Source organism: Microtus oregoni, unplaced genomic scaffold (assembly GCF_018167655.1).
Source record: "Microtus oregoni isolate MIOR12 unplaced genomic scaffold, Mior012 000007F_ref0000211, whole genome shotgun sequence".
NCBI lineage: Eukaryota > Metazoa > Chordata > Mammalia > Rodentia > Cricetidae > Microtus > Microtus oregoni.
In genome coordinates this window covers 51,771,795-51,798,250 of record NW_024543066.1, presented here as the reverse complement: position 1 = coordinate 51,798,250, position 26,456 = coordinate 51,771,795, and the positions used below count along the sequence as shown (strand labels likewise).

General features: G+C 43.7%; 1 protein-coding gene across 1 annotated transcript; it reads right to left on the bottom strand.

The window, feature by feature from the left end:
* Positions 1 to 4,531: 4,531 nt before the first annotated feature.
* On the bottom strand, positions 4,532 to 25,155 carry LOC121450316 (Fc receptor-like protein 5). Its single transcript, XM_041655138.1, has 11 exons — positions 25,092 to 25,155; positions 20,389 to 20,409; positions 17,881 to 18,132; positions 16,813 to 17,097; positions 15,167 to 15,448; positions 11,485 to 11,763; positions 7,010 to 7,123; positions 6,333 to 6,360; positions 4,989 to 5,071; positions 4,735 to 4,797; positions 4,532 to 4,608 (listed from the first exon to the last, which is right to left on the bottom strand). The coding sequence occupies exons 1-11, from the start codon at positions 25,153 to 25,155 to the stop codon at positions 4,532 to 4,534; spliced, it is 1,548 nt and encodes a 515-aa protein (XP_041511072.1).
* Between the last annotated feature and the right edge of the window lie 1,301 nt (positions 25,156 to 26,456).

Below are 26,456 nucleotides of genomic sequence, written 5' to 3'. Positions count from 1 at the left end.
GCTTTCTTCGTCATTCTTCATTCACAATTACATAGCACTTTCTATGACTGAAGATGCATTAGCTTGTCCTTGGTGCTCCTAATCTGGACTTTATGGGGTTCCTTTTGTCAAGTTTGGAAAGGCTTAGGGTATGGGGTATTCATTTGAGTTGGGTGGTTAGCTCTTGAGCGGGAAAGGAGTTACACCAATATCAGGTACAGACCTTAAGTTCAAACAATGAAAAGATTGTGAAATGCAGCTCTGCTGTAAAGAGTTCATTATGAGTCCATTGTCCATTGCTTCCCACTTGGTAGAGCAGTACTGAGGGCCTTAGGCTGACACCCTGAGATCATGACTTCCAGCTACAGTCAAACAGTTCTAATCGCGGAGAAGCAACAGCCATCAAAACTGAAGCTCATTGAGGAAGCCAGTACATATGACTTTCCCTAGGTCAAGAGCAGCTTATCACTAGATAAAAAAATAATACTAGACTAAAAAAATACCATGTGCAGTACTTGGTCTAGTGACAGGTGGGAATCCAGGAGGGCTCCGAGTCCTGGCCACTTGGTGCACAGAGCTCAGGATGCACTGTAGTCCACAGCAGTGTGCCCTCTCTCCCACGGAGAATGCTGGGCTGCACTGTGGAGGCAGGAGCTGGGAGATTTGTGAACTCATCTGAGTGCTGAGAAGGTTGACTTCTGCATCCCAGGAGCCAGGGTACTTGCCAGCTTCACCTGAGAGTAGATAACAGGAGACTCCAAGAGGCCACAGCATCAGGGTAAGAGCAGAGCTGGCAGGTCCTCAGGGGGAGCCACAGGTATCGCAGACTCACTGTATTTGTGGCCACTGTCAAAAGAAAGGGAGATTAAAATGTGGGTGCTGCTTGGATATTTCAGGGTCCTGTTCAGTGAGGTCCCTGCCACCCTCCCTCCTCTCCCTGGCCAGCCTTCTTAACAGTGCTTTGGCATGCTGCCAAGGACTGTCAAGGGTAGTACATGTAACTTGGATTCAACTCTTGTTTAAAAACTAGATCTACTAGAAAATAGATGTCTTAAAATAGCAACTATATGGCTGACAGCCATCTTTACTAAGGTTAAAAAAGAGTTTGTGCAATGTAACTTCACCACCATTTGGGTTTAGATGACCATGTGTTGTAAAGCAACACTTATAAAACTTATCAGTCCTACTGAGCCCTACAATTAAATTATATTGTATCTCCTTTTTAGATCAAGGAGGCAACAGTAGGTCTACAAAATATTTTGGATTAGGATGGATTTTTATGTGATAATAAATTCCTAAGGTTATAAAGGTCTATTCAGGTGAACAGAACATGACTCAGAGATGCGTGTTTAACCACTTATTTTTTTTGCTAATTGCTCAATACTAGGCTTCTGAAAAATTTTAAGTAAGGAGCAGCATATGTTTGATAAATAAGGTTTATAAATTCCTAAGGTCTATTCAAGTAGTCAGTTAGTAACTGACTTGAAGATTTGTGTCTAGCCTCTCTGTCTTTGCTAACTTTTCTAAACTTTAACTATTTGGATAAACTGAGTCATACAAGAAACTGTATGTTCTGTAAAACTGTATGTTATATAAAACTATGAAACTGTGAAAGGATGAAGGCAATTAAGATTTCCAGTCTCTATGTGAATGGTATCTATAGCTTTGTAAAGTTTTCAGTCTCTCTATGGATTCAAGTTTTATTTAGTTGCTAAAGGATCTTCAATTAAATCTTCACTCAAATTTTTTAAGGCTCAAACTTAACAGAGACGAAGCTGTAAATGCTGATCTTATAAAGATACTAGCTTGTAAACCGTTGAAGATAATTAAGATGTGCAAGTGAATGCTCAGCCACCTTATAAATGATCAATTTTTAATGTGCTCCTTAATGCACTACGCTCATAAGCCATGCTAAGTACAAATGTAATTCATGTACAGAGATAAGCATTGTTTACTATCCTATATTTGTTTTCAAGGTTATGTCTAAAACTAGTAACTAAAAACAAGCAAATTTTGTTTAACTCAGGTATCCTCAAACTCTTCAGAGATCTGCTGAATATGGCACTTAACTGTTTAATGGAAAAATCTTCCCATGATATACAGAAACGCCAGTGCCTAGCTGCAATCCTAAGGGCTCCAAAGAAGATGCCAGGGCACAGGCAACTTCAGCTGGATCAGTGTAACTCTAACCACTTGGAAAAACTGCCCCTCTGCCTTGCCTGCTGCCAGGACTCTGTCCAAACTGCGGGCATGGTTGGGTTGACTGCTCTACTCTGCCTTGCCAAAGTGGGTCAGTTTTTCCAAACTCCTTCTCCACAGAAAAATCTCTCAGATTTTCTGGGTCTGGCAGTTGACGGCCAATGCTGTTCCATGCAGCAGCCAAAGCTGTAATGTAGTCTGTCCTGTGTGACACCCAAAGACCAACTGCTTCTAGCCTCAACACCCAAATACCACAGGAGCCGAGGATAACCATCCAGCAGTAAGTCTCTGCCATTTGACTTGATAACTAAGCCATTTGGATTATAATTCCTGCTGTAATTTATTCTTTGCAGGTCTCTGATGATATTGATGGCTAACTGTAGCTTTATGTTAGCAGCAACAGGCACCCAGCTCCTCCCTGCAATGCTGCAGCTGCCAGTTCAATTCATTTCATATATAAAATCAGGCAACCTAGAGTTACTAGGTTTCCTGCCGAGAAAGGCAGACACAGGCACAGTTTACCTTGTTGGTAGACCTCACACTGATAAAAAGATACACTCACAACAGGTTTCAATGTAGCTTTTTACTATTCCTTCATTTAAAGGAACCTGCCTTGCAATGACATCTCTCAGGAACCAAGCACCCGTGCCTTATGGCAAATAATTAGATGAAAAGAAAAAGTTCTAAGTTTATGTAAGTTATGAGGGTCTAAGAAAGTAATTTAATGTGTATCAGTGCAAATCGTAAAGATATGAGAAGGCAGTTTAAAGGGATGACAAATGCTTCAGCATCCTTACCCTCAGTATGCTGTTATCATGCTAAGTCTAGAAATGTTCAGACTTTTCCCATTAATCAGCAGAGTTCTGATACACAGTTAATCTAGGCTCTGGTAAGCACTGCTACTCTTAGCATAGTCACAAGCTCAAATTTAAGTCTTCCTTGGTTGTCTTCTAAATATAGAGTTAAAAGTGCTTCTCAATCATGCTGAAAACATCTCTGTCCAATCTATATTTCCAGTTTCTTGGATATATAGGAAAAGTGTTAATGTTTTTAACCTAGAATAATATTTTGGGGTCCCCAAGCTTTTACTCTGACTTGAAGGTGTGAGTCTACTACTTTTTCTACAATGTGGATTTCAGAACAGTGGTAATGCTAAAATGTCTAAAACTTTTATCTTTTTTAAAATTAAAAAATTCTTATAAGCTTCAGGAAGTCATGACTGTATCCTCCTGTTACAGGCCAAAGTTTATGTACTCCAGATAAGTACTCCTGTTAATCAACACACTAAGTTTCCCCCACCTGAGGGTGGGCTTCCCATTTCCCTGGTCTTGGGACTTCTTCCCTCTTCCAATTACCAAGACCATGGGCATGGAAGTTTCGAGTGTACAGCTAAGATAAAAATTCTCCTAAATTCCTTAACTTTACCTTAGGTCCCTAGTCTGTCCCAGCAGATTTCCAGTCAGCTGAAGAGTCAGACAGCTCCAAAACTACCTGCAAAGCTCCAGCCCCAGATGTTCCTTGGAACCTGTGTCCTAGACTGCTCCAAAGCAGCTTGCTCTTCACGAGCCCCAGATGGTCCTTCTGAACTTGGACAGTAAGAGCAAGCAAAACAACTGTCTTCCAGCCTGCGTTCTTTTTGTCCTGCTTGGCTGTGACCATCATTCCAGCCGGGTCCCCAACGACTCCCCTATTTCAGCTAGAAGTAGTTATAGAAGAGGGGATGCTGTCCCTTCTCAGCAACAAAAAGCAGGGATGTTCAATTTCAAAGAAACTCAGGACAAATGGGTAACCGAGGTGCCTATTTAACATACCAAAGTGGACTCTGGTTACCAGTCTTTCTTGGTCCCTACTCACAAGTAGGGACAGAGTCATTCTGGCTGGCATATCCAAGTCATACCCTATACTTCTCCCGCCCCTGGGTTTTGTCCCTTCCCCTGGCTGCTCTTTTCTCCTGTAGAACCCAGCCATTTTAGCTCCTGGCTGACTCTGCTCCTGGATCTCCTCAGTCCGCTTGTCCTCCCTGGATGGCCACCTCCCCCTGGCTCAGTTCAGTCTGCTGGCCATGTTCAGTCTGGACTCTTCCAGATGCCTCTGGCTGTTCTCTCTTATATCTGTGACAAACCCTCCCCTCAACCTTACCTTCGAGCAGACCTGTCTTTATTTTTCATTCAGCCATCTGGTTTCTTGGTCTTGGTCTTTCAGACTTTTGAACTGTAACAAATATTTGTTATTTCAGCTGCCCAATCTACAGTGCTATGTTTTAGCTGCCCAAACTAGGAAATCAGGGACGACAGCCCCATTCCACCTTGTAGGTGCAGACACAGAAGCTGAGGGGGAGCTATACGATGATTTTTTAACAGTCATCCTGAGCTCGTTCACGGGCAACGGAGAAGGCAGTGCTGTATGGTAGCTTTGGATTAGTTTCAGACACTGTAGGTGCAAGGTAAGAAACCCCAGGAAGCTGGTGAGGAGAGGCTCTGTGCCTGACTGGCCCAGACCTGCTGAGGAAGTGGAGGCTGAGCAATAGCAAAGAATGGAGACTTCCCTAGATTTTACCTGCATGCTTACATCTCTGTAGGGCGCAACGCACTTCTGTGTAAATCACTTCTCCTTTAGGGTCTGTTTAGGAAGAAGATAAAGTGTCAGAGGATAAGGAGTCAGCCTCTTTTCTCAGCTACGTGCCCCTCCCTTGGCCATTTTGCTCTATGGAAGGATTATAGTCCTCGAGGCTTTACCATCTTCCTGACCTTGTTCTAATATGTATCCTGTGATTTCTGCCAAAGCAGAGACTGGACAGCCCTTGTTCTCACCATTGCTGTATACTGGCTGCAGTTCTATACAGGCTGGTACGTTGTAATAGGTGGGCTCCTGGGATTCTGAATATGAAGGGTTCCTGTAAGATATAGAAACACTGATGTTTGTCAGGAAGTGAGATCATCCATTTAATAGGTTTTCAGTCAACATTATTCCTTTTTTTTTAGGTTTATGGCCACATGGTATGTAAGAGGCACCCAGCTAGTGCTTAGATATATTTATTGCATTGTTTCCGGTTTATATGTGTAAGAAATGGACATTCTATAAAGCTAAGTAACTTGCTAACACCATTAAACTAGAAGGGAAGAGCCAAGACTTAAAACAGGCCTGACACCCTTCTCAGAGGTACCAGTCTCAGAGAAACAAAGATCAGCTAGGCTCCAAGGAACTCTGGTGGTTTGGACACAGCCACCATGGGAGGTGGCATGTTTGTGAGCCTTCAGGATGCAGGCTGGTGGCCACTTCTCCACAGACACTATTTGTTGACAGAGTCACATCTCTTGGCGTGGGTTTTGACTATGCCAGCCATGCCCACAGATTTCTAGGCTAATTAAGCTATATCACCTTAGGATATGGATGAAGTTAATGTCTCTGTGATAGGAGAAAAATGACTAAAAAAGCACTTTCATGATTATTGTGAAAGTAGCCAAGTTTGCAGAGGAAGACTAGAAGCCCTTACTCACCTTGGCATTATCCAACAAAGAGAATATGTATGAAACGTAGCCCAAGACTTACAAATGGGAGGGAGGGGTTCTAAAGACCATCTACCACATGGTCGGCTGGCTTTTGGGCTTTTTTCTCTGCTCACTAGCCTACTTCCATTCTTGGGTGTGATATTTATTTTTTTAATAAACGATTTCTATGCCATGCTGCTCACCTTAAAAGGCCTGACTTTGCCCACCTTGGTAGCACCAGGATTTTCACCTATCCTGTCTATATTTTTTTCTTAAATTCTAATAAAACTGTTACTGAGTTTCCTTCTGAACTTGCTTCTAAATTCTTTTATTAATGAGAATAAGAACCCCCAAAGGGAACCTCAATTTCCCTGTTAGCTGCCAAAGTGGTCATTTAGATGCCAAGCTAACAGTGGTATAAGGAAGTGGGTTAATAAATGAGAAACACTTGCTACTTGACGTGGGAAGGAGGATTAGCTGTCTGTCGCTAAGGTAGAGCTTCAGGGAATGTGCTGGAGATAACCCAAGGGAGGAGCAGCATCAGTTGGGCACAACCCACCTCAGCAACACTGCAGAAATTGTGCTCTTAGTGATAATAAGATTTGTTTTAATTTTTTTTGTCCCATGGATGTTTCATTACTTCCAGAAATAAGGCCATGTTCTTACCTGGAGTCACCAGAGGCAGACTTTCCCCCTGTAAAGGAAGACACTGTGTTTTAGGAAGAGGGGACCTTTGTGGGGACTAGGGGACAGCTCAGATGCGGCTCACACAGAGACTGCCAGGAACTTCCGTTACTGAGATTTGAGTCTTTGCTTTGCTGATGGATGGAGGAGCAGTAGAAACAACTGAATTATTGATGCCGGCCTCAAGGGAAAGGAAACTTCTTAATCTGTCCCCCATTAACCTGGGTTTGAAATGGCAGTGGTCATTAATGACTACAGAGAGTTTAATAGCCTCAGACAGGAAAATAGACCTGATCATCTATAAAACTGCTACACATTTTAAAAAAGCAGCAAAGGACCAAATTCTATTTGAGTTCTGTTTTGATTTCCATCTCTTAGAGTCCTTTTCTTCTTCCCATTCCTTAGGAAATCTTATGAACACAGAGCCTCCGCCCTTTCTGAGGTTTTACAAATGACATCCCATCGAGCCATATTGCTCTCGATGTGGTTGAGCAACTTTATATTTGGTAAACAGGACTTCTGAAGGACCGAAGAGAAGGGTGAGGGATCGTGTGATGGAGGAGGAGGCGCTCATGAGAGCCGAGGGATGGCCACATAGTCAGTGTGGGCATGCAGGACCAGAGTCAAGATAGGAAGGGCACGGTTAGGGAGCCACCCACCTGCTCTTCTAGAGAACCAGCAATAAAACAGCACACCAGCAGCCGTGCCAGCCACGGCGAGCAGTCCCCCGGTGACTCCAGCAGCCACAGGAACTCTTCTGTTCTTGGTTGTGTCTGGGGAGCAGAGGGCACCCAAACATAAGACCAGGAAAAGGTGTGCAGTTTTGAATGACTCTGAGTCTTCAAACTGGTGTTTTGGCATCGGGGAGGAGAGGAACCTTTGTGAGCAGAAGTCCTGAGGCTGCGGCGCAGGAGACAGTTCTGCTCTGCTTGTTTGTTGGTGAGGAAGCTTGTCTTGGTACTGCGTCTCTGTGCCCAAGGAAAGGCTAAGGGTCAAGACAGATTGTGGCCGGAGAGGAGAGGCAGCGCTGATGAGCTGGAAGTTCCCAGATGTTCCCTAAAGCCCCACTCGGCTGCACCAATTAAGAACCACTTCGGAGTGTAAGGGTGCAGGGAACCATCAGCTCAGGTACTTGTCTTGGCATTCCTGGTCACTCATCATGAGCTCTGTGTGTTGAAGCATATGTTCTGGTCCCGTCTGGCTTGAGCATGAGAGATTTACCAGTGCTTTAAAAAAGTGTCACTTCCTTACTGTGCGGGGCCTTAGGCACATTGTTAGCCTCACAGAAGAAGTTTCCAAAATGGTCTGCAGTCAGAGAGATGTCGACAGACACCCGTTCTCTAGAGGGACCCTAGTGTGAGGATAGGGCGGGACACGGGAGCTGAATGAAAATGAAACCTCAGTGGAAGCTTCTGCTTCTCACACATGTGTTACCCTTACAAGGGACAAATAGTATCACTGGCAAATAAAATAAATAAAACAGTTGACACATTTGAAAGCTTTGACCCAAAAATAGCTTTTCATGTACAAAAATATTCAATAGAAAGCAAAAAGCGTTCTACAAATTCCTGAAAGCATCTGCAAATAAATATACAAAAGACTAATCTTCATTATTAATTAAATATGCAATTAAACCCAGCCATAAACTATTATTTCTTTCGTGTTTAAATAAATTGACAATAACGATGAAGTTTTGGCAATGCAAACTGAAGACATTTTTTGAATGACAGACAGTTTGACAACGTCTACAAAATTAAAAACACACATAAACTTTGAGCCTACAATCTTCTTGGAGATCAAGTAGGTAAAAAATGTTATTCAGTGCTTCCAGAGGCAAAAAGGTGACCACCAAGCCAGCTACAAAACCTGAGGTCTACAATGGCGACCTGCTTCCATGATATGCTGGTGCAATAATGGCACAAACTTTGTGGGAGTAATTGATCACTCCATGAAATGGAGCCCATATGCAACACTGTTCTGGTGGGCAAGAACCTGAGACCAGGCATACTATTGTTCTGCTAAAGTAACACAGTAATCAGATGAGTCCTTATGACATTCTGCTGTACCCATAGAGAAGCACCTCCCCCAGCCATCATCAGAGAAACGTCCTCTTGCAGTTTAGTAGATGGGAACAAACCCAGAGAACTACACTGGTCAATGTGCAGGGAATGTGGGTTTTGGACCTCTCATTCCTAAGTGGTGTCTTCATTGTGCTGCCAGGGCCAGGGGGCTATGGGGAGAAAAGGTGGAAAGATTTTAAGAGCAAACAGTGTCTTCCAGGTACAGCAGCAATGATAAGCATGAGAACTGTTGTGGCAGCAGGTATAGGGCCTGCACAGGTGCCGGCAGATAGGACTCCACACTGAGGAGGAGGAAATGGAAACAGACGTACAGCCCTGAGCAAGAAACTATCTCCAACTGATATCTGCTTGCAAAGGAAAAGCTAGTTTTCTCCATTGAAGTCTCACGAGGTATATTAACCACTGTGGTAGTATGAGTAGGATGCTTAGCCAGCAGGGATGGCACTGTTTGAAAGGAGTAGAAGGATCAGGAGGTTGTGTCTTACTGGACTTGGAGAAACTGTCACTGGAGTTAGACTTTGAGGTTTCAAAAGCCCGTGCCGAGGTCCCGCTTCTCTGTTTACAGATCAGCCTGCAGCTCTTGGCTACTGCTCCAGCACCATGCCTGCTTGCCACTGTGTTTTCTACCACGATAAAAATGGATTAAGTCTCTGAAACTGTAAGCAAGTCCCAGTTAAATGTTTTATTTTTTAAGAGCTACTTGGGCGTGGTGTCTCTTCACAGCAATAAAAGAAAGTCTAAGGCAACCACACTTAAGGACCAGCAGCAGATGATCAACACAAAAGAACTCCATGGTATTTTTGTAGACTTTTTTTTTAAATCTAAAATTGGTTTTTTTGGGCATTTTTTTGTCTCATTGACCTTTTGCTCATGTATTATGGTTTCTGATTTTGTGTTTTTAAGGCCTATTTAGTGTGTATGTGGAAAAAACTTGTTTTCAATAATACATTTATTATAAATATGCTAATATATTATATAGCAATATATATTATATATTATAAATATAACTACATGTGTACAGTTCTTGCAGGATTTCTATGGTAATGTTTCTGTTACACAATAAAACCTGGAGACAACCTGAGAGACTGGGTAAAGAATTCATTATAAATTAAAAATAGAGGTTTTATAGCTAAATGTGCAATGTGATCCTGTTATAAAAATACTTTGTGCTTTATTTCCTGGTAGTGTGGCATCTGGTAAGTTACCCTTGTTTAAGTAAATGATCCTAACTCATGTTTGTGCAGGAACCCTGATTAAGTGTAGAGCAAAAAATAAATAAAGGTAAGAAAGTAGGAGGAGACTTGTTGGGAAGAAAAAAGAGGGGGTAAAGAAAAGAGGGGCCAAAAGATTTGAATGGATAGTGAAAGGTGAAAGGAACTATGTGTACTGAAACCCCAAGTCAGGAAACAGTCCCTGCGGTCAGCTGTGTACTGAGACCCCAAGTCAGGAAACAGCCCCTGCGGTCAGCTGTGTACTGAGACCCCAAGTCAGGAAACAGCCCCTGCGGTCAGCTGCTGGAAGGAGTGGGTGCTGACCAGTGTTTGGTTGTTCCAGCTTTCCTGTGACAGCGACTGTCACTATGCCTCACTGTGCTGGGACCCCGGGTTATGGCCAGCCTCACAGGAGTGGTTCCCTAAGTGTTTCATATTCAGACAGAGGTTGAAGGACTTTCCTATTTCAGAGAGGGCTGCACTGCTCCCTAGGGTGATAAAAATGGTACAAGATTGGAGAGGGGGAAACCATGAAGCTTTACCATGTCCCCTACCACAGCTGGGACCCCAGAGACCCTGAAGATTAGGGCAGGAAGGACGACAGCACTGAAGCTGAGGGAGAAAAGCAGCCCTTGGTTCCTTCCGTCTGAACACAGCCCTCTACAGTGAAGGCCTTTTGGACTGCAAAATGTCTTATATTATTCTTTAGAGGCTTTCTTAAAACTCATCTATAATTTATTCCAGTCTTGGGGAATGAGAATGTATGTGTAATGTTGGATGTGTTTTGAAGTAACAACACAAAAACACAAACATGTTTGAGGAATCTGAAAATAGAGACACAACTGAAAGCTGGGCCTCTGAGAAATGAGAGGCCTGTTAGGAAAAGAAGTGGGCTTGACAGAAAAGCCAAGACCTGCTGTGAAATAGCTAGCCGGATCTAGCGCGGAGGGACTCCATGGAGAGGTTATGGAGCAGGCAGTATGTGCAGAGGTTGAGGATGGGAGCTAAGCCGGCCCATTTGAGTTGCTGCAACAGGTAGAGGCACAGTTAAAGGGCCCAGTAAGTGTGATACAATAGGAGGCCAGAGACTCTTCATCAAACAGTGGAAAGGCATGGAAATGTATGGAAGTGGGGCAGGAGAAGAGCAGATGGGGCGCTGAGTGGCACTTCAGTCGTTGAATTAATGGTGGATTTGGCTAGTTGATGGCAGGGAGAAATAGAGAAAAATCTAAGGAACACCTGGGAAGGAATATCAGTAGGACTTGCTGTGAGGAGGGAGGGAGAGAAGTGTCAGGGAAGATCCCTGGGACTCTTCCCTAGGGATCTGGATGAAAGAAAGAGTCTCATGTGCAGAGACAGCCTGAAGAAGCCCAACCCTGAGTGGAATATCCCTTCCAGAGATGTCCAGTTGAGGAGCTTTCAAGAAGAGTGGGATATAACACACGCAGGCCTTCAGGGTCTTCAGTTTAGGACCATCAGGGATACCCAGGGATACAGGATACCCAGATGATGGGTACAGATTCATCTTAAGGAGTAGCACAGTTAACAGAACACACTGAACTTTCCCTTTCCACCTAAGACTGTTGGCCAGACAAGCCTTCATCCTCTGGTAGATGGCATTTCTGGTCACAATGGATGGAGAGTGATGCTATCAGGCAGGATAAGGCTAATGGAGGAAAGGTACAAATTCTTCAGTATGTAAGACCCAAAGAGACTGCGGAGGCAGAAGGCTTGCTGTGACATCACACAGTAGCTGCTTCTGTGAAAAACATCCCAACCTTGCCTCCTGGACATGGTAGAGAGATGATCTGCCCCTGTACGGCTAATTTGAAGTTAACTTACCTATAACACTCAGAGCCAGAGTATCACTGCGCTGGGGCCCCTGGCCGTTGTCAGCCTCACAGAAGAAGTTTCCAGAATGTTCTGCAGTCACAGAAAAGTTGAAGGACCCTCTTCCTCCAGAAAGGGCTGAGCTGATCCCCAGAGTGACATTTTGGTAATAAAAGTGGTACAGGATTGGAGGAGAGGCTTCCAGAGCCTCACAGTGAAGCTCTAGCATGTCCCCCACCACAGTTTGGGCTCCAGGGACCCCAAGTGTGAGGACAGGGCGGGCCACTGGAACTAAGGGAGAGAATGAGTTAGTTCATACTAGTGTCTTTTATTTTTAAATAAAACCCCAATATATTAAAAAAATAAATTCACAATGAGAATTTTTGTCATGTATTTTCATTTTCTAGGGCTCACATCTGTTTAGTATTTCATGGCTTTCCCCTCCATTCCTTTTCTTTCTTCCCTTCTCCATTGTTTTTCTTTCCCCATGAGATAAAGTCTGATTAGATAGACCAGGCTGGCCTTGAACATTAACTTGTAGTCCTCCAAGTGCTGAGATTATAGCTCTGCACCATCACAGCTAGATTTTTTTGTATCTTTCCTCTGTGTCAGTACACTCACATCAACACACATCGACACGTGTGAGATCACAATCTACACACTGGTTTATAATCTGCTTTTGACCTTAGCAATGTTAAAACCCCAACTGAAGTATTGTTCTGATTATAATAATTGCTGTGGGAGAGCCTAGTATACTGTAGGTGGTACCATGCCTGGGTAATTGGTACTAGGCTACTGAAGAAAGCACTCCTCTGTGGCTTTGGTGTCAAACTTCTGCGTTGGCTTCCCTGGAAGATGAACTGCAGACTGTAAGCTGAAATAAACTTTTTCCTCCCCAACCTGGTCGTGGTCAATTCTTTATCACAGTAATTGAAAGATTCAGCGTGAGATGGACCTTGGTATGTCCTATGGCAGGTGAGGAACTCAGGAGGGAAACCAAATACATGATGCAAAAAGAACTTGAATGTAGAGTTTATTTAAGAAGAGTGTATTGGGATGGTAGGGGAGGAAGGGAGAGACACAGACAGAGAAAGAGAGAGAGATAGAGAGACCGAGAGAGACACAGACAGAGAGAAAGAGAGGCACACACAGAGACAGAGACAGAGAAGAGAGGAGAGGGGAGAGAGACAGAGCTGTGGGCCAAAAAATGAGTTTGAGATTGGAAGGGGGCGGAGCTTGTCTCTTAAAGGGACAGGGTACTGTCTGGGTTCTTCCTGCTAGGTGACAGGGAAAGTCAGCATAATCCTAAAAGTGATGAGACTCTAATACATAAAAAACTCAGTGCAGTGGAGCCCCAGTAGATTCTGGGGCTATCAGAAGCCTTATGAAGCAGAAGTCATGAGGTTGGGGAAAATGAGATCAAAGCACTCAGCACCAAGGGCAACAGAGATAGGAAAATACAGGAAGAAGATAATTGGAGGGCTTAATAGAATAATGGAGACTTCTGGCTTACTGAATGTCAAAAACCTCACAAAAAAAACCAACAATTCTATTTTGAGAAATATATTCTATTGTGAGAAATCTTTAGTTCTTCTCTGAATTGGCTATGCAGTATTTCTTATTTTTCCTTACTCTCAAGATAGCCTTGCAACAAATTTTCACTTACCTAGGACTCCTGGCCCCTTTCCTCGTGCTATAAACAGGCTGGCACATCAGAACCAGTAGTTTTCAACAATATGTTCTATTGCTTTGAAAAACAACAACCACCACCGGATTTTTACTTTCTCCTGAACAAAGATCCAAGTACAAATAGAAGCAAATTTGTTCTTCCAGTGAGTCTTTTCTGATGTTAACAAGTGGCCTTGATAATGATCAACCAGGATTTGTATACTGAATAAAATGAGGGTGTGACCACTTGCTCTAAGGTATGATTGAAGAGAAGGTTTTTGTTTGTTTTTTGTTTTTGTTATGAGGGATAGTACAGCCAGAGACCTGTGGGAAAGCCGAAGAACGCAAAGAGGAAGTAGACTGAACAGGCCATCAGAGTGAGCTGGGCCATTCAAGGAGGGCAAGGGTGAGAGAGGAGGACCAAGAAGGGTGAGACAAGGGAGTGAATGGCCCAAATGGCAGGGTTACATAGGAATGAGAAGTTGGGGGAAGGGAAGTCCATGGGCTGGAGAAGTTTAGGGTAGGGGGCAGGGTGAGAAGAACTGAGAAGAGCCAGGATGGGACTCTGCAGCAGTACTTGCCCAGAGAGATCCTGGAGGCCGGCACACACTTTGGTATGCTAATAGGCACCACAGTTAGCCATTCATTCTGGGTTTCTTTAGGACCTGACATATCTCTTACCACTACTATTCAACAAAAGTCTAGAAAACTACATAATGCAAGCCCATTTGCTTAATGGATTTCTGGAAAGAGGGTCATGAAAACCCTAGAAAGTCATGCTGGTTGTTCATCTGCTCCTTTCCCACCCACCCTCGGGCCTTGGCCCTCCTGGCTCCTTATTTGACTGGCCTCCATTTTACAGAAATGATGCCTTGAGGGGAGGTGTCTGTGCTTTGCTACCACGGAACTGATGTCCTTTCCCAGATCAACTCTTCGCTCTCCTGCATTTTGAGACTCCATGGCAGTCTCTGGTGTCGCTAGTGCTTCGCTCCAGGATATTCTCCTTTCTGAATTCACACGCTCTTCCAGGGTGCTGTCCTGAGGTCCTTCCTTCTGGTTCCCAGGTAACCAGAATGTTCCTCTCTATTTACAGCTGAGCAGGGGGAGGTAAGGAGTCACTGTGGATAGGAGCTCTTGCCTTTTGGAGTATGGAACCTGATCCAGGATGTGACCTGTCCTGGGTGTGACCTGTCCTGGGTGTGACCTGTCCTGGGTGTGTCCTGTCCTGGGTGTGGCCTGTCCTGGATGTGACCTGTCCTGGGTGTGGCCTGTCCTGGATGTGGCCTGTCCTGTCCTGGATGTGACCTGTCCTGGGTTTGACCTGTCCTGGGTGTGACCTGTCCTGGGTGTGACCTTTCCTGGATGTGACCTCATCTTGAAAACTGCTGCTTACTTCTGATGGAAGGTAGCTTCTCCCTGCTCCATTGCCTGGGCACAGGAATAATAGTTCAAATGTTCAGTGAACAGAGAGAGGTGTTGAGGTCTGGGGGCCTTAGGATTTCAGTCTCATGATAAAACCAATAGATGGAGCTTGGGTCAGAAGGAGGGAGGGACTCTCTTGGCCTCCTGGTGAAGCTCTTACCACATTCTCCACAGCATCTCACTGTAGGAGCCTGGGGATAGGAAAAGAGCATGCTGCCAGGACTTGAAGACACAGCAGTGAGGGCTCACGTAAGCAGGCTTGTCAGGAGGTATCTCTCCCAAGATGTATGTTTCTAGCCTCCCCCTGGTTTTCCTTTATGAGGAGTCATCTCATTTCAACTGAGAAGTGATCTGTGGTTTATGAAAGGTGTATTCCTAACCACTGAGCATTTTCCTCAACTTGACTTTCTGAGACTTCCCACCTCCCTCAGTCCCTTCTGTTCCTAAGTTTTTCCTGTTAGTCTTTGAGTATGGTTGGTAGCTTATTCAGAACATTGGATTATTGGTAACTGACAATATCCACTTCCGCCCAACTGTCTTGAGTCCCGCTAAGGAGCTCTGTGCAGTTAGGATCCATTCCTAGAGGATGCCTGGCAACACGTACCTTTTACGGTGATGGCGACTGCCTTGCTGACAAAGCTTCGGCGACTGTTGTTGGCTTCACAGTAATAATCCCCCGCGTCACTGCTGTTTACCCTGGAGATCTTGAATTCTGCCTCTGAGGACTTAGTGATCTTTGTTTCCTTATTCAGCTTGTCTCTTTTGTACCAGGAAAGTGTGATGGGCCCTGGGACCCCTTTTACTGAGCAGTTGAATAACAGCAACTGCCCTTCAAACACTAACCTTGAGGCTGGGACGATGTGTATTTGGAAGTCTGCAAAAGCTCCTAAATAAATAAAAATGACACGTGTGAGGCATTTGGTGACAGGATGCTCATAAATGAGGGGCGGGAGAGGCAGAACATGTGAGAAGCAGCCTGAGAGTAGAGTTAGGCTGCTCTCTGGGAAGTGGAAAGAGGGCAGAGACTGTTTTCTGCCTAATGAAAAGGACCCGTTTTCCTCAATGACCTTGTCAAAAATATGGACCAGGAATATAGGCTATTCTGCCCAAATTAACCTCATGTCTTCCCATCCTGATAGGGCAGTTCTAGAGATGTCACCTAGTGCTCCACACTTAGCAAAACTGGTGGAGAGGTGAAGGGAAAAGGGGGACTTGACATCAAACATGACTGTCCCGAGTATAGTGACAGCACAGTTGATTGGGAATGGGGCATTGGTGTAAATAATAAGCTGCCCTGAAGTTGGCATTTCTTAACTTCTCTAGTATATCTGTCAGGCGCATCCAGGATAGACGCGCAATCCAAGGAAGGGTATCTGTGTGGGGACAGTTTTAGGCATGTTGGCTGAGGACAGTGGCCTTTTAAATTAGTCTTCAATCTAAAAAACAAAATATAGTAGTTGAATAGAGGGTGGAAAGCATTGTTGTGTTGAAGGAGAGACTGTGCTGGGAACCACTGATATGACTGTTGGACAGCATGCCGACTGGTTTCTCTGACCTGTCCATCCTCCAGTAGCCAGAGGAACACCCATTCCCTACAGCCATGAACAGATCGATAAGGTTTTCTTAGGAATGGGAGCGAGTTTACAGGTAATGCTGTCACTTTCCTTCCCTCCGCACTCGTGATAGCTTAGACCATGTGTCCCCTACTGTGCTCAACTAGATTTCCTGTGTGTTGGACCAAATTCAGTCAGGCAGAGTCACAGGCTGACAGTCATGCTTAATAAAGTGATGTTGCTTTAGAGCCTCAGGGAAAAGTGATAGTGTGTGTAACACCATCTCTAAGGGCATCAAGGTGGAATTGTTTATTTGCCAAGAGTTCATCCTTTGTTTTTCTTGCCTTTAAGTAGCCTGTACCAGGGACCTAGTATTCTAGAAACCTGTTTGGCCGAGCAGAACATTCATCCAAGGCTGCCCCATAGCTCACAGCTTAGGACTATAGCACTAGGAGGAAAACATGTCTGGGAGATTAAGAAGTAGCTTTCTCTCTCTAAAGGCATTGAGAGACAAAGAACAACCCCCCTTCTTTTCTTGGTTCAAAGAGCATCAAGGATATCCACACGAGTTTCATATTTTTCCCCATTCACCTTCCACAAGCATGAGGAAGTACTTTCTATAGAGACTAGTGATCCGAGCTGGTGTGCCCTTCTGCATAACCAGTCCATACCAGGGAAATCTCAGAATGATACTCACTCTGTACAGTAATTCTGATTGGCAGGCTTCGTTTGCTTACTTGGGCATCCGTTGTTTCTGCAGTGCACTGGTACCACATTGCATCTTCAGTCCATATGGCAGGGATGTGAAACTCCGAGGAGCTGTGACAGCCTGACCCCAGAGCCTGGAGGTTTCTGAAGAAACAGAACTGGAGCTGGACATTTGACTTCTGTGCAGGGAGCTGAGTCTGACAGGCCAGTGTCACCGGGCTTCCATCTATGAGTTCAGAGGGTCTGACCATCAGCACAGGACGTGGGAATAATTCTAGAAAGAACCACAATCATCCACTGAGCAGGTCCGTGCTGGGGAATATGATGTTAAGCTGTGTTACTTTTGCTTATGTTGCATTTGTTTAACTGTGTGAAGCTCTGTTACTATGCCAGTTTAAAACACCTGATGGTCAAATAAAGGGCTGAACGGCCAACAGCGAGGCAGGAACAAGGGTAAGGGAAAGGAACAGGAGAAAGGAGAGAGGAATAGGTGGGACTGGCAGGCAGAGAGGAGAAATATGAGGAGAAATTTTGGAGCAGAGATTTGGGAAAGAGAGAAGAAGGAGGACTTCAGGGGCCAGCCACCAACTACACAGCTGCACAGCCAGTCACAAAGTAAGAAGGAAAGAAGACAGGGACAGAGAAAGATAAAAGCCCAGAGGCCAAAGCTAGATGGGATAATTTAAGAAAAACTGGCAAGAAACAAGACAAACTAAGGCCGGGCAGTCATAACTAAGAATAAGCCTCCATGAGTGATTTATTTGTGAACTTGGTGGTGGATTTCCCAAAAAGCCAAAAGAGTAAAACATTACACTACAGTTAAGTATTCTTCAGAAAACCCCAATTCATCCTCAGCACCAGCATGTGGAGTGGTGTTGCTCACCAAACGCTGGCAAAAGAGAGGTGCCGCTTTTGGTTACCAACATCTTTCCATCCAAAAGACTGTGTTTTTTTCTCTCAGTGGACTTCTAGTCCACCCTTCCTTCCTATTCTTCCTCTACAAACACAGAGAGCCTGCCTATGACTAAAAATCTGTTCAGAATAGTTAAAGTTGTACCTTGGACTTGGACTCTGACTGTATTGGAAGAAATTTTGGACCCAAACCCCTTCTTAGTGCAGTGGTATTGACCGTTGGCCCTCTGATCTGCATGCTGAATAACGAGCTCAGAACTTCGACCAGATGATTGCAGAGGGACCGCATTCTTGTAAAATGTCGGGATCTTTTGTGATGTACTTTTCTTTGCATCGCACCTCAGAACCACAGAGTCTCCCTCAAACACAGCAGGTGGGCCTCGAAGCACCAATGGATCTGTGAAACATAGCAGGCCATCACTTTTTCATTCTCCTTTTTCATTACTGTCCAAGTAGGTTTTACAAGAAGTGGAACTAGAGAAAGTGTTCTTAGTTCTTTTTCTGAGTTTCAAACACATATCTGCAGTTTGATAAAAGCGGGGCAGCAGAAGGTAAGTTAAAAAGTTTCTGTCACCATTGGGAATGCAATTTTCCAGTTCCTTCTCCCATGTTGGTGTACCTGAGGTTCTGTATTTTTTTTCTCTCTTAGGGGATTTTAATAATCTGTATCTACTTGCTAGTTTATTTGGCTAGTACTTTATTTCTCAAGATGCAAACTGATTTCCAGTAGCCATAGTTTTCCCTCTCTACCAGCAATATAATTTAATAAGGTTTCCTGTCCATTTAGGGTCCTTCATTTTGGGGTGTGTAGATTTGTATACTCCAGTAGGTAGGTAAGTGTTCAAGGGATCATTAGACCAAAAAGCATAGCTTTTCCCCTTTCCTTGCTAATAGTGTCTTTTCTTGCTTACTAAATCAAAGGCAGTTGTCACAGGCTGACACTACTTCAACTTCAGATCAGGTTTCAAGACCAAAAGAGAAAATGCCTCCCTCCCTGACCCCTCCCCCCTTCGTGTATCTATTAAAAAAAATCAATCAATTTATTTCTATCTAATATTTAAAGTTTTATTGCTTCTCCATGAGCAGTTTATAAAAACTACATATTCTTGGGGTTCAATAATATCAAGTTTTGGGCTGGAGAGATGCTAAGAGGTTAAGAGCATTGCCTGCTCTTCCAAAGGTCCTGAGTTCAATTCCCAGCAACCACATGGTGGCTCACAACCATCTGTAATGGAGTCTGGTGCCCTCTTCTGACATGTAAGCATACATGCCAGCAGGACATTCTATGCATAATAAATAAATAAATCTTAAAAACAATCAAGTTTTGAGTCTGTAAATACAGGGTAAGTCTCAAGTCTCTGTGTAGTTACAAAGAGTCTGATTCAGGCCAAATTTTAAGGACCACAGGGATAGAAGTGAGTGGATGTATTTGACTCATGTTGAACTAAATTAACTGTTAGTAACAACTATACCTTATGTATATACTACTTGAAGTTACTGCCTACTAGACAGACTAGATTTTATACAGACAATTTAAATTTTATTAATTTTTTGGTTTAAATTTAAGATAATTCTGTTCTATATCTGATTTTACACAAAGATTAAGTTTTCATGGCACGAAATAGAACGGGTTGTTCATTTGTGGTGAGTAGTAATTAAACCTGTAGAGAAAACTGGACTGAATGGGGTCGGAAGCTTTATTTCTCTTCTATCTCACCTTTGGAAAAGCGCACGTGCACAGGGATGCTTAGATGAAAGTTGTCGGCTTGGCATTGGTGCACTCCAGACATGCGGACTTTGAAGGTGTGTCCTTGGATTTCTTCTACTATTTTGCTATTCCAGTACCATTTTGTTTTCTGGGGTAAGTTGAAGCCAAATCCATAGCAAGTCAGAGTCACTGTCTCTCCTTGAAAGAAAGTGGTCCATGAAGGCTCAAGAGAAATCACAGATTTGGGTACAGTTTCTGAGGATGAGAGAAAATTAGTCTGTAGCAGAGAAGTCACAGTTTCAGCCTCAGAAAGGCCCTGTGGGATAGACAGGGAGGACCTGGCTTTGGACCATTCCCGGAGCTGCGTGCTCCCCAAGTTCACTGATGGCCCTGTGGGATAGACAGGGAGGACCTGGTTTTGGATCATTCCCGGAGCTGCGTGCTCCCCAAGTTCACTGATGGCCCTGTGGGATAGACAGGGAGGACCTGGCTTTGGGCCATTCCCAAGAGCCCTACCCCCCAAGTTCACTGACGACTGAAGGCTGCACTCACCACCCACAGGGAAGAGTGATTGCCCATTGATGGCAATCTGGCAAGACAATCTCTGAGGGCAAAGAAAGCAGGATTTACTGTAACATCAGTGGTTAACTAGCCTGCTCTGGAAGAGGGCCCTAGATAAAACACCTCTTCCTTTGCCATCTCATCATTCATAAGCCCAAAAAGAACTACAGAATCATTAAAATCACAACTTTGCATTTTCCCTAAAAAAAAAAAAGTAATTTTATGATCAGGTTTTGACACTAGAAAAGCCCGAGAGATCATGCACTTAACTGCCTTGTTTCATAGAAGACGATTTCACTAAAGCCCATCATCATTAGCTGGAAAATACAAGACATTAGGGAGAAACTCTTACCAAGGACTCACAAAGCAGAAGAAAGGACTCACCATATTGTCTATTGACAGGAGCTGGAAACAAAAATAAACAATAAAGTCAAGAGTTAGAGATGAAAGTACAAGTAAGAACTTTCTTTTTCTTATTCAAAAAGATAATGTCTTTCCATATCCATTTTACTACTTCTCATGAAAAATTTATTTATAAAAATGCTGACAACTGTTTGTCATATGTCTGTATATATAAAGATATTGCCCTTGAACTTTAAAGATAAATTTAAAAGTGCTACTTTCTGGCATCAAGTATAATACGAAAGGTAGGTGCAATGATAGCAAAGGAAATTATGACCAAGAACACGGGAACCATCCAAGTGAAGGTTGATGCTTATGTCTGGCCTAAGAACACAGAGAGGGTGATCAAGGCAAGAGAGGCACAGGAGAAAGGGTGTTGGTGTTCAGAAGTGGCCTGAGCAGCTGTGGCAGGTGAGCAGTGATGAGAGAAATATAGTTGGGAAGGAAGGCAGGGCCACGTGAGTAGCTCCCGTTTTCTTGTAGAAGCCACGGGGAACCATAGAAAGAGCTCACAGGAATGTGATGAAGTCAGAAGGTGAAGCTTTGACGGAGTGTTCTGGCAGAAAGAAGCCTTCCACAGAGAGGATGGGAAATACTGTAGCTGGGTGATGCAAAGGTTAACTTTCTTCAGAGTATTTACCCAGGCTTATCTGTATTGTGTGCATGCTCACTGCTCATTTGTAAGGCTGCTCTCCATCGGAAGGCCTGATGTGGAACGGAAGAGCTATGAGATTTTTTTGGAATAATGACTCAGTTAAACAAACAAACTAGGCTAGTGATGGTAGAAACAGGCCAGGTTGGAGACATGAGTAACGAGGAGAGAAAGGTGGCAAAACTTAGCGGGTTTATTAATTTATAAATGATCCAGAGAAAGGATGGATTTGATTCTTTCACTTGAAAGAATTTTCTGTAATGCCATCTGTGAGTGACAGACACATCCCCTGTCTCCTTGGAGATGATGGAAGGGTAACTTAAATCCTAGTATTTTATTGAGACCAAGTGAGTAGTCGCCATTACCCACATGCCATGGTCACCATAGCTTTTGTATTTGAGGACTTCCTACTTGGTATGCAATTACACATATCATTTCATATAGTCTTTGTCAGTAACATTATAACTTAAGTGCCATTTCATAGATAAGAAAGTTGTTTAGCTGAAATAAATGTCTAACACCCTTAGCCATCAGGGAAATGTAAACCGAAAGTACTCTGGAATTCCATCTTACACCTGTTGGAATGGCCAAGATCAATAAAGCAACTGACAGCTCATGTTGGTGAGGATGTTGAATAAGCGGAAGACTCATTCATTGATGGTGGGAGTACAAGCTTGTAGAGCTACTGTGGAAACCAGTGTGGCTGTTCCTTAGGAAGATGGGAATCGATTTACTCCACTACTCAGTTATACCACTCTTGGGCTTCATCCTACCACACAGACACTTGCTCAATCATGTTCATTGCTGCTCTATTCAAAATAGCCAGAAATTTGAAACAATCTAGAAACTCCTCAACAGAAGAATGGATAAAGAAAATGTGGTACATTTATACGATGAAGTATTATCCATCCATTTAAAACAAGAACAAAAACAAAGTACAACAAAACAAACATCATGAAATTTGCAGACAAATGGAGAAAACTAGAAAAAATCATTTTGAGTGAGTATGTATTCATTAATATGTGGATATTAACTATTAAGTCAATGATAACAAAGCTATGATCTATAGAACCACAGTGTATAGGTATAGAGTAAGGGACTAGAGGATACAGATAGATTTCATTAGGAAGGGGAAATAGAATGTATAATTATGGATGGATGGATGGAAGGGGGCAGGAATGGGAGGATCAAGTGGGGAGAGGGAGGGGTAGGAGGTTGAAAGGAGGGAATACAGGGAGAGACAATTAAAATTAAATGGCATTTAAGGGGTAGTATGAGAAACTAATGCAGTAGAAGCTTCCTAAAATATATACATATATGGAGACAGTCTAAGTGAAATTACTAACTAATGGGGGAGACAGAGTCCCACAGGCCATCTTTTGTCACCAAGCAAAGCTTCTACTACTAGGCCTGGGTTATATCTAATTGAGTTGCTGGACAAAGGGATCCCATGGGAATCTCCAAACAGCCCAGGCTGCTGACAAGACTATAGGTTGCTTTCCTCAATCTGGCAGCAAGGCCCCATTGATGAAGACAGTACCCACACAACTCGTTGAACATTGAGATGTTGAACTGGTGCCTACAGAGCCTTTACTCCAATGTTCTAGCATTTTTGGTAAAGGAAGGTACGCTTCACGCTGTAAACCAAGCCATCCACAAACCTTCTGATATACAGTGGTGTCCTGCTTGAAAGACATGCTACGGCAATGGTGGCACAAAACTTGTGTAAGTAATGAACCAGTAACTGATTTGACTTAAGGCCCACTCCACGAGACGGAACCCAGACCCAACACTGAACTTCATGGGTGACCAAAAACTAGAGACTAGGTAGTCCAGAGATACTACTGGCCTTAATATATACATATACATGTATGTATGTATGTATGTATGTATGTAGTAACTAAGTGACTCCTAATGTATGTATGTGTGTGTATGTATGTATGCATGTATGTAGTAACTAAGTGACTCCTAATGGATGTATGTATGTGTGTGTATGTATGTATGTATATAGTAACTAAGTGACTCCTAATGTATGTATGTATGTGTATGTATGAATGCATGTATGTATGTATGCATGTAGTAACTAAGTGACTCCTAATGGTAATCTGCTATCCTCGTAGATCAGTGCATGTTCAGCCATCATCAGAGAAGCTTCTTCCTGCGGTAGATGGGAACAAATACAGAGACCCACAGCCTGGAGAGAGAGAGAGAGAGAGAGAGAGAGAGAGAGAGAGAGAGAGAGAGCTAAATAAGATGTCTTCTTTAAATTCCTCCCCCCAGAACTCAGGGAACCCTGCAGAAGAGGATGCAGAAATAGTGTAAGAGGCAGAGGGGATGAGGACACCAGGAGAACACGGCCTCTGAATCAACATGAGCAGAGCTCATATGAACTCATAGAGACTGAGGGGATGAGGACACCAGGAGAACACGGCCTCTGAATCAACATGAGCAGAGCTCATAGGAACTCATAGAGACTGAGGGGATGAGGACACCAGGAGAACACGGCCTCTGAATCAACATGAGAAGAGCTCATATGAACTCATAGAGACTGAGGCAGCACGCACAGGGCCTGCACAGGGCTACACTGGGTATAAGTCTTCTGAGTATATATTATTGCTTCCAGTTTAGTGTTTTCATGGGATTCCTGAGCATGAGAAGGTCTTTGATTCTTGTGCCTTCTCTTGGGTCTTTTCTTCTGTTGGTCTATCTTGTTCAACTTCAATGTAATAGTTTTTGTTTTACCTTATTGTATTTTATTTTACGATACTTTATTATTATCTCTCAGAAACCTGTTCTTTTCTAATGAGAATCAGAAAGAGAGTGGATTTGCATGGAGGGGAGATGGGGTGGAACTGGGAGGAATATCGAGAGGGGGAATCATAATCAGGTTATAATATGTGAGAAAAGGATCCATTTTCCATAAAGAAAGAAAGAAGGAAGGAGGGAAGGAAAGAAGGCAGGGAGAGAGGGAGCAAGAACATGGTTAAGTGGCTAGTAGGTAGTAACACAGTTTTGAATCCAAACTCTGACCCTGCATCCCCGTGTACCATAGTGACACTCTCTACCCCTCCCCTTCTTTCTTCTACCCTCGCCTCTCCTGCCCCTCTTGTGCCATGCCAGGATGTGCTTCTGTTTCTGAGATAACAGTTCATTGCAGCTGTGGGGTCCTTGCCCCATCCACTGCCCAGCCCCTGTGTTTCATGAGCTATTTACCAGTTGATTTGTGTGTAGATACTTGCCTGTCTCTGCCACCCACTGGGACTTTGTTTAATTGGAATTACATTTCCCAACTGTTTTTTTTTTTTTTCCTCACTGGCTTTGCTGAAAGCACTTGCTTTCTTCGTGGGCATGAAACATCCCACCGTCTTCAGCATTGTGTACAATATTGCACATAGATGGGGTCTAAGATTTTTTTTTTTTACTATGTGGACCCACATTTAATTCCAATATTTAAAACTTAGTAAAAAGCAAACATTTTGTAGGTATGAACTGACAGAAGTGTGTATCCATGAGCAGTAACATTGTCAGCTGCTGTAGGTGCCCTCCCCTTCCTGATTTCCCATGTGGCCACCTCTGACTTCCACAGTGTTCTCTCTGTGCCCAGTCCATCTCTGGCCGGCATGAATGTGCAGACGGAGCTGTCCTCTATGTGAATCCCTGGTCAGCTCACACACAAGACCAGGAATAGCCCGGCACAGAAGGGAGTCGAATAAAGCTGTCACGTGAGTAAGAGTGAACAAACAAGTGCAAGTCACTTTCTGTTCTTCACAAAGCATTTGTGAAAGAAAAGAAAACCAGGTGAAACTTCAATCATTGCTGTTGTCGCAGCTCTTCCTCTGCCGGCTGAAGCATTTTCCACCCGGGACTGTTTTCCTTGAGATCAGGAGGGGGAAATCCTGAGCAGTGTAGAAAGTTGGGGAATACAGCCTCACATGGGGGAACTCTGTGGCTCTGAAATGCAGGAGACAACCAGGCCTGTGTTGGGAGAGATGGATGCTGCCCGACCCACTCCAGACCCACAGTGTCTACTCACTCACAACCGGTGGAGTCAGCCACAGCAGCGTGAAGACAACCCAGGGCAAGACTGATGGAGGCATTTCCTCACAGGTAGCAGCTTTCACAGTAGCCAGTGCACAGCTCTCATCAGCTCCAGTGAGACTATCTGGGAAACTGCTCTTCTAAAACACGAGTGCATCTTCAGCCAAAAAAGGGAAGTAGGAGTACCGAAACCTAACTATTAATTAGTTTCCTCCCCTACAGCCAAAGGGGAAAAGTGAGGGTTTTTAAGAATCACGTGCTCCCAACCCCACATTTTGGCTGTTGGGAAATTACCTTAAGGAAACTACAAGAAGATAGTTTTTTGAAAGATGTCTGTCATTTATCACTGAACAGGGAAGCATCAAACATGATTATGGCTGTGGGATTGTACAATGACACCATCAGTGGTGACGTGAAGCTACACGTATGCAAAGGGTGTGAGAGAGAAACTGAGGTGCAGATTGGTATTTGCAGTGCACCCTTTAGGGAACGGAGGTAAGCAATGGAAGGTACGTGTCTGTGACAGTCTCTAAGGATACGTGGTCCTTGAAGCGTGCACAAAATCAACAGTTGTATTTGAGAGACTAAGGGGGAAGTAGGCTTTTATTATATCTTTCTGTACTGTTTTTTCCTTCAAATTTTTATGTGAGTGGATTGCTTTCAAATTTAATTTTTTAAAAGTTGAGCTTCCAGACCGACAGTGGGCCAACAAAGCTCCCTGCAGTAAGAAGTGATAGAAGCCCTCATTCTTTTCTTACAGATGACTTTCCCCATTGTTTCTTTTTGGACCTGAACCTCGGCCTTCCCAAAACCATAATTAATTTCATATTTACCAGTGCCTCATGTATTTATGTCACATCACTCTCCCTGTGCCCTGAGAAAAACATAGGGATAATCAGATTAATCTGTTGCAGCTCAGGAGGGACTCTCAAAGGGAAGCGTGTTAATACACACTTTTGTGACTGAGACAGATAGCATGTTCTGTGTGTCTCCTGTGGATATGCACACCCATTTCTACTGGCATCCCTTGGGGTGGAATTTCTAGCTTGTAGACTATGTAACACTGTATCCAGAAAGTGCTGATTACTTTCTGTAGCAGGTTTCTTTGAGACCTCCAAACAGCTCCTAAATCATGACATGGAGACTTATTAGTTATGAATGCTCGACTTTATGTTTGTACCACTTGCTCTTTTTTATCTACTTTACATACTAACCACAGTTCTCCTTCTTCCTCTCCTCCTGTTCCCTTCCACCACCTCCCTTCTAGCCCCCCCCCCCATCCACTCCTCCTCTGTCTCTATTCAGAAGGGGTAAGACCTCTCATGGGAGTCGACAAAGCATGACATATCAAGTTGAGGAA

Coding starts and splice junctions, on each gene's coding strand:
- LOC121450316 (XM_041655138.1), bottom strand. CDS start 25,155: ATGCCTCCATCAGTCTTGCCCTGGGTTGTCTTCACGCTGCTGTGGCTG. Junction 15,449..16,812: donor AATCAGAATTACTGTACAGA/GTGAGTATCATT, acceptor TTATTTATTTAG/GAGCTTTTGCAGACTTCCAA. Junction 4,798..4,988: donor GCAGCCAGTATACAGCAATG/GTGAGAACAAGG, acceptor CTTCCTAAACAG/ACCCTAAAGGAGAAGTGATT.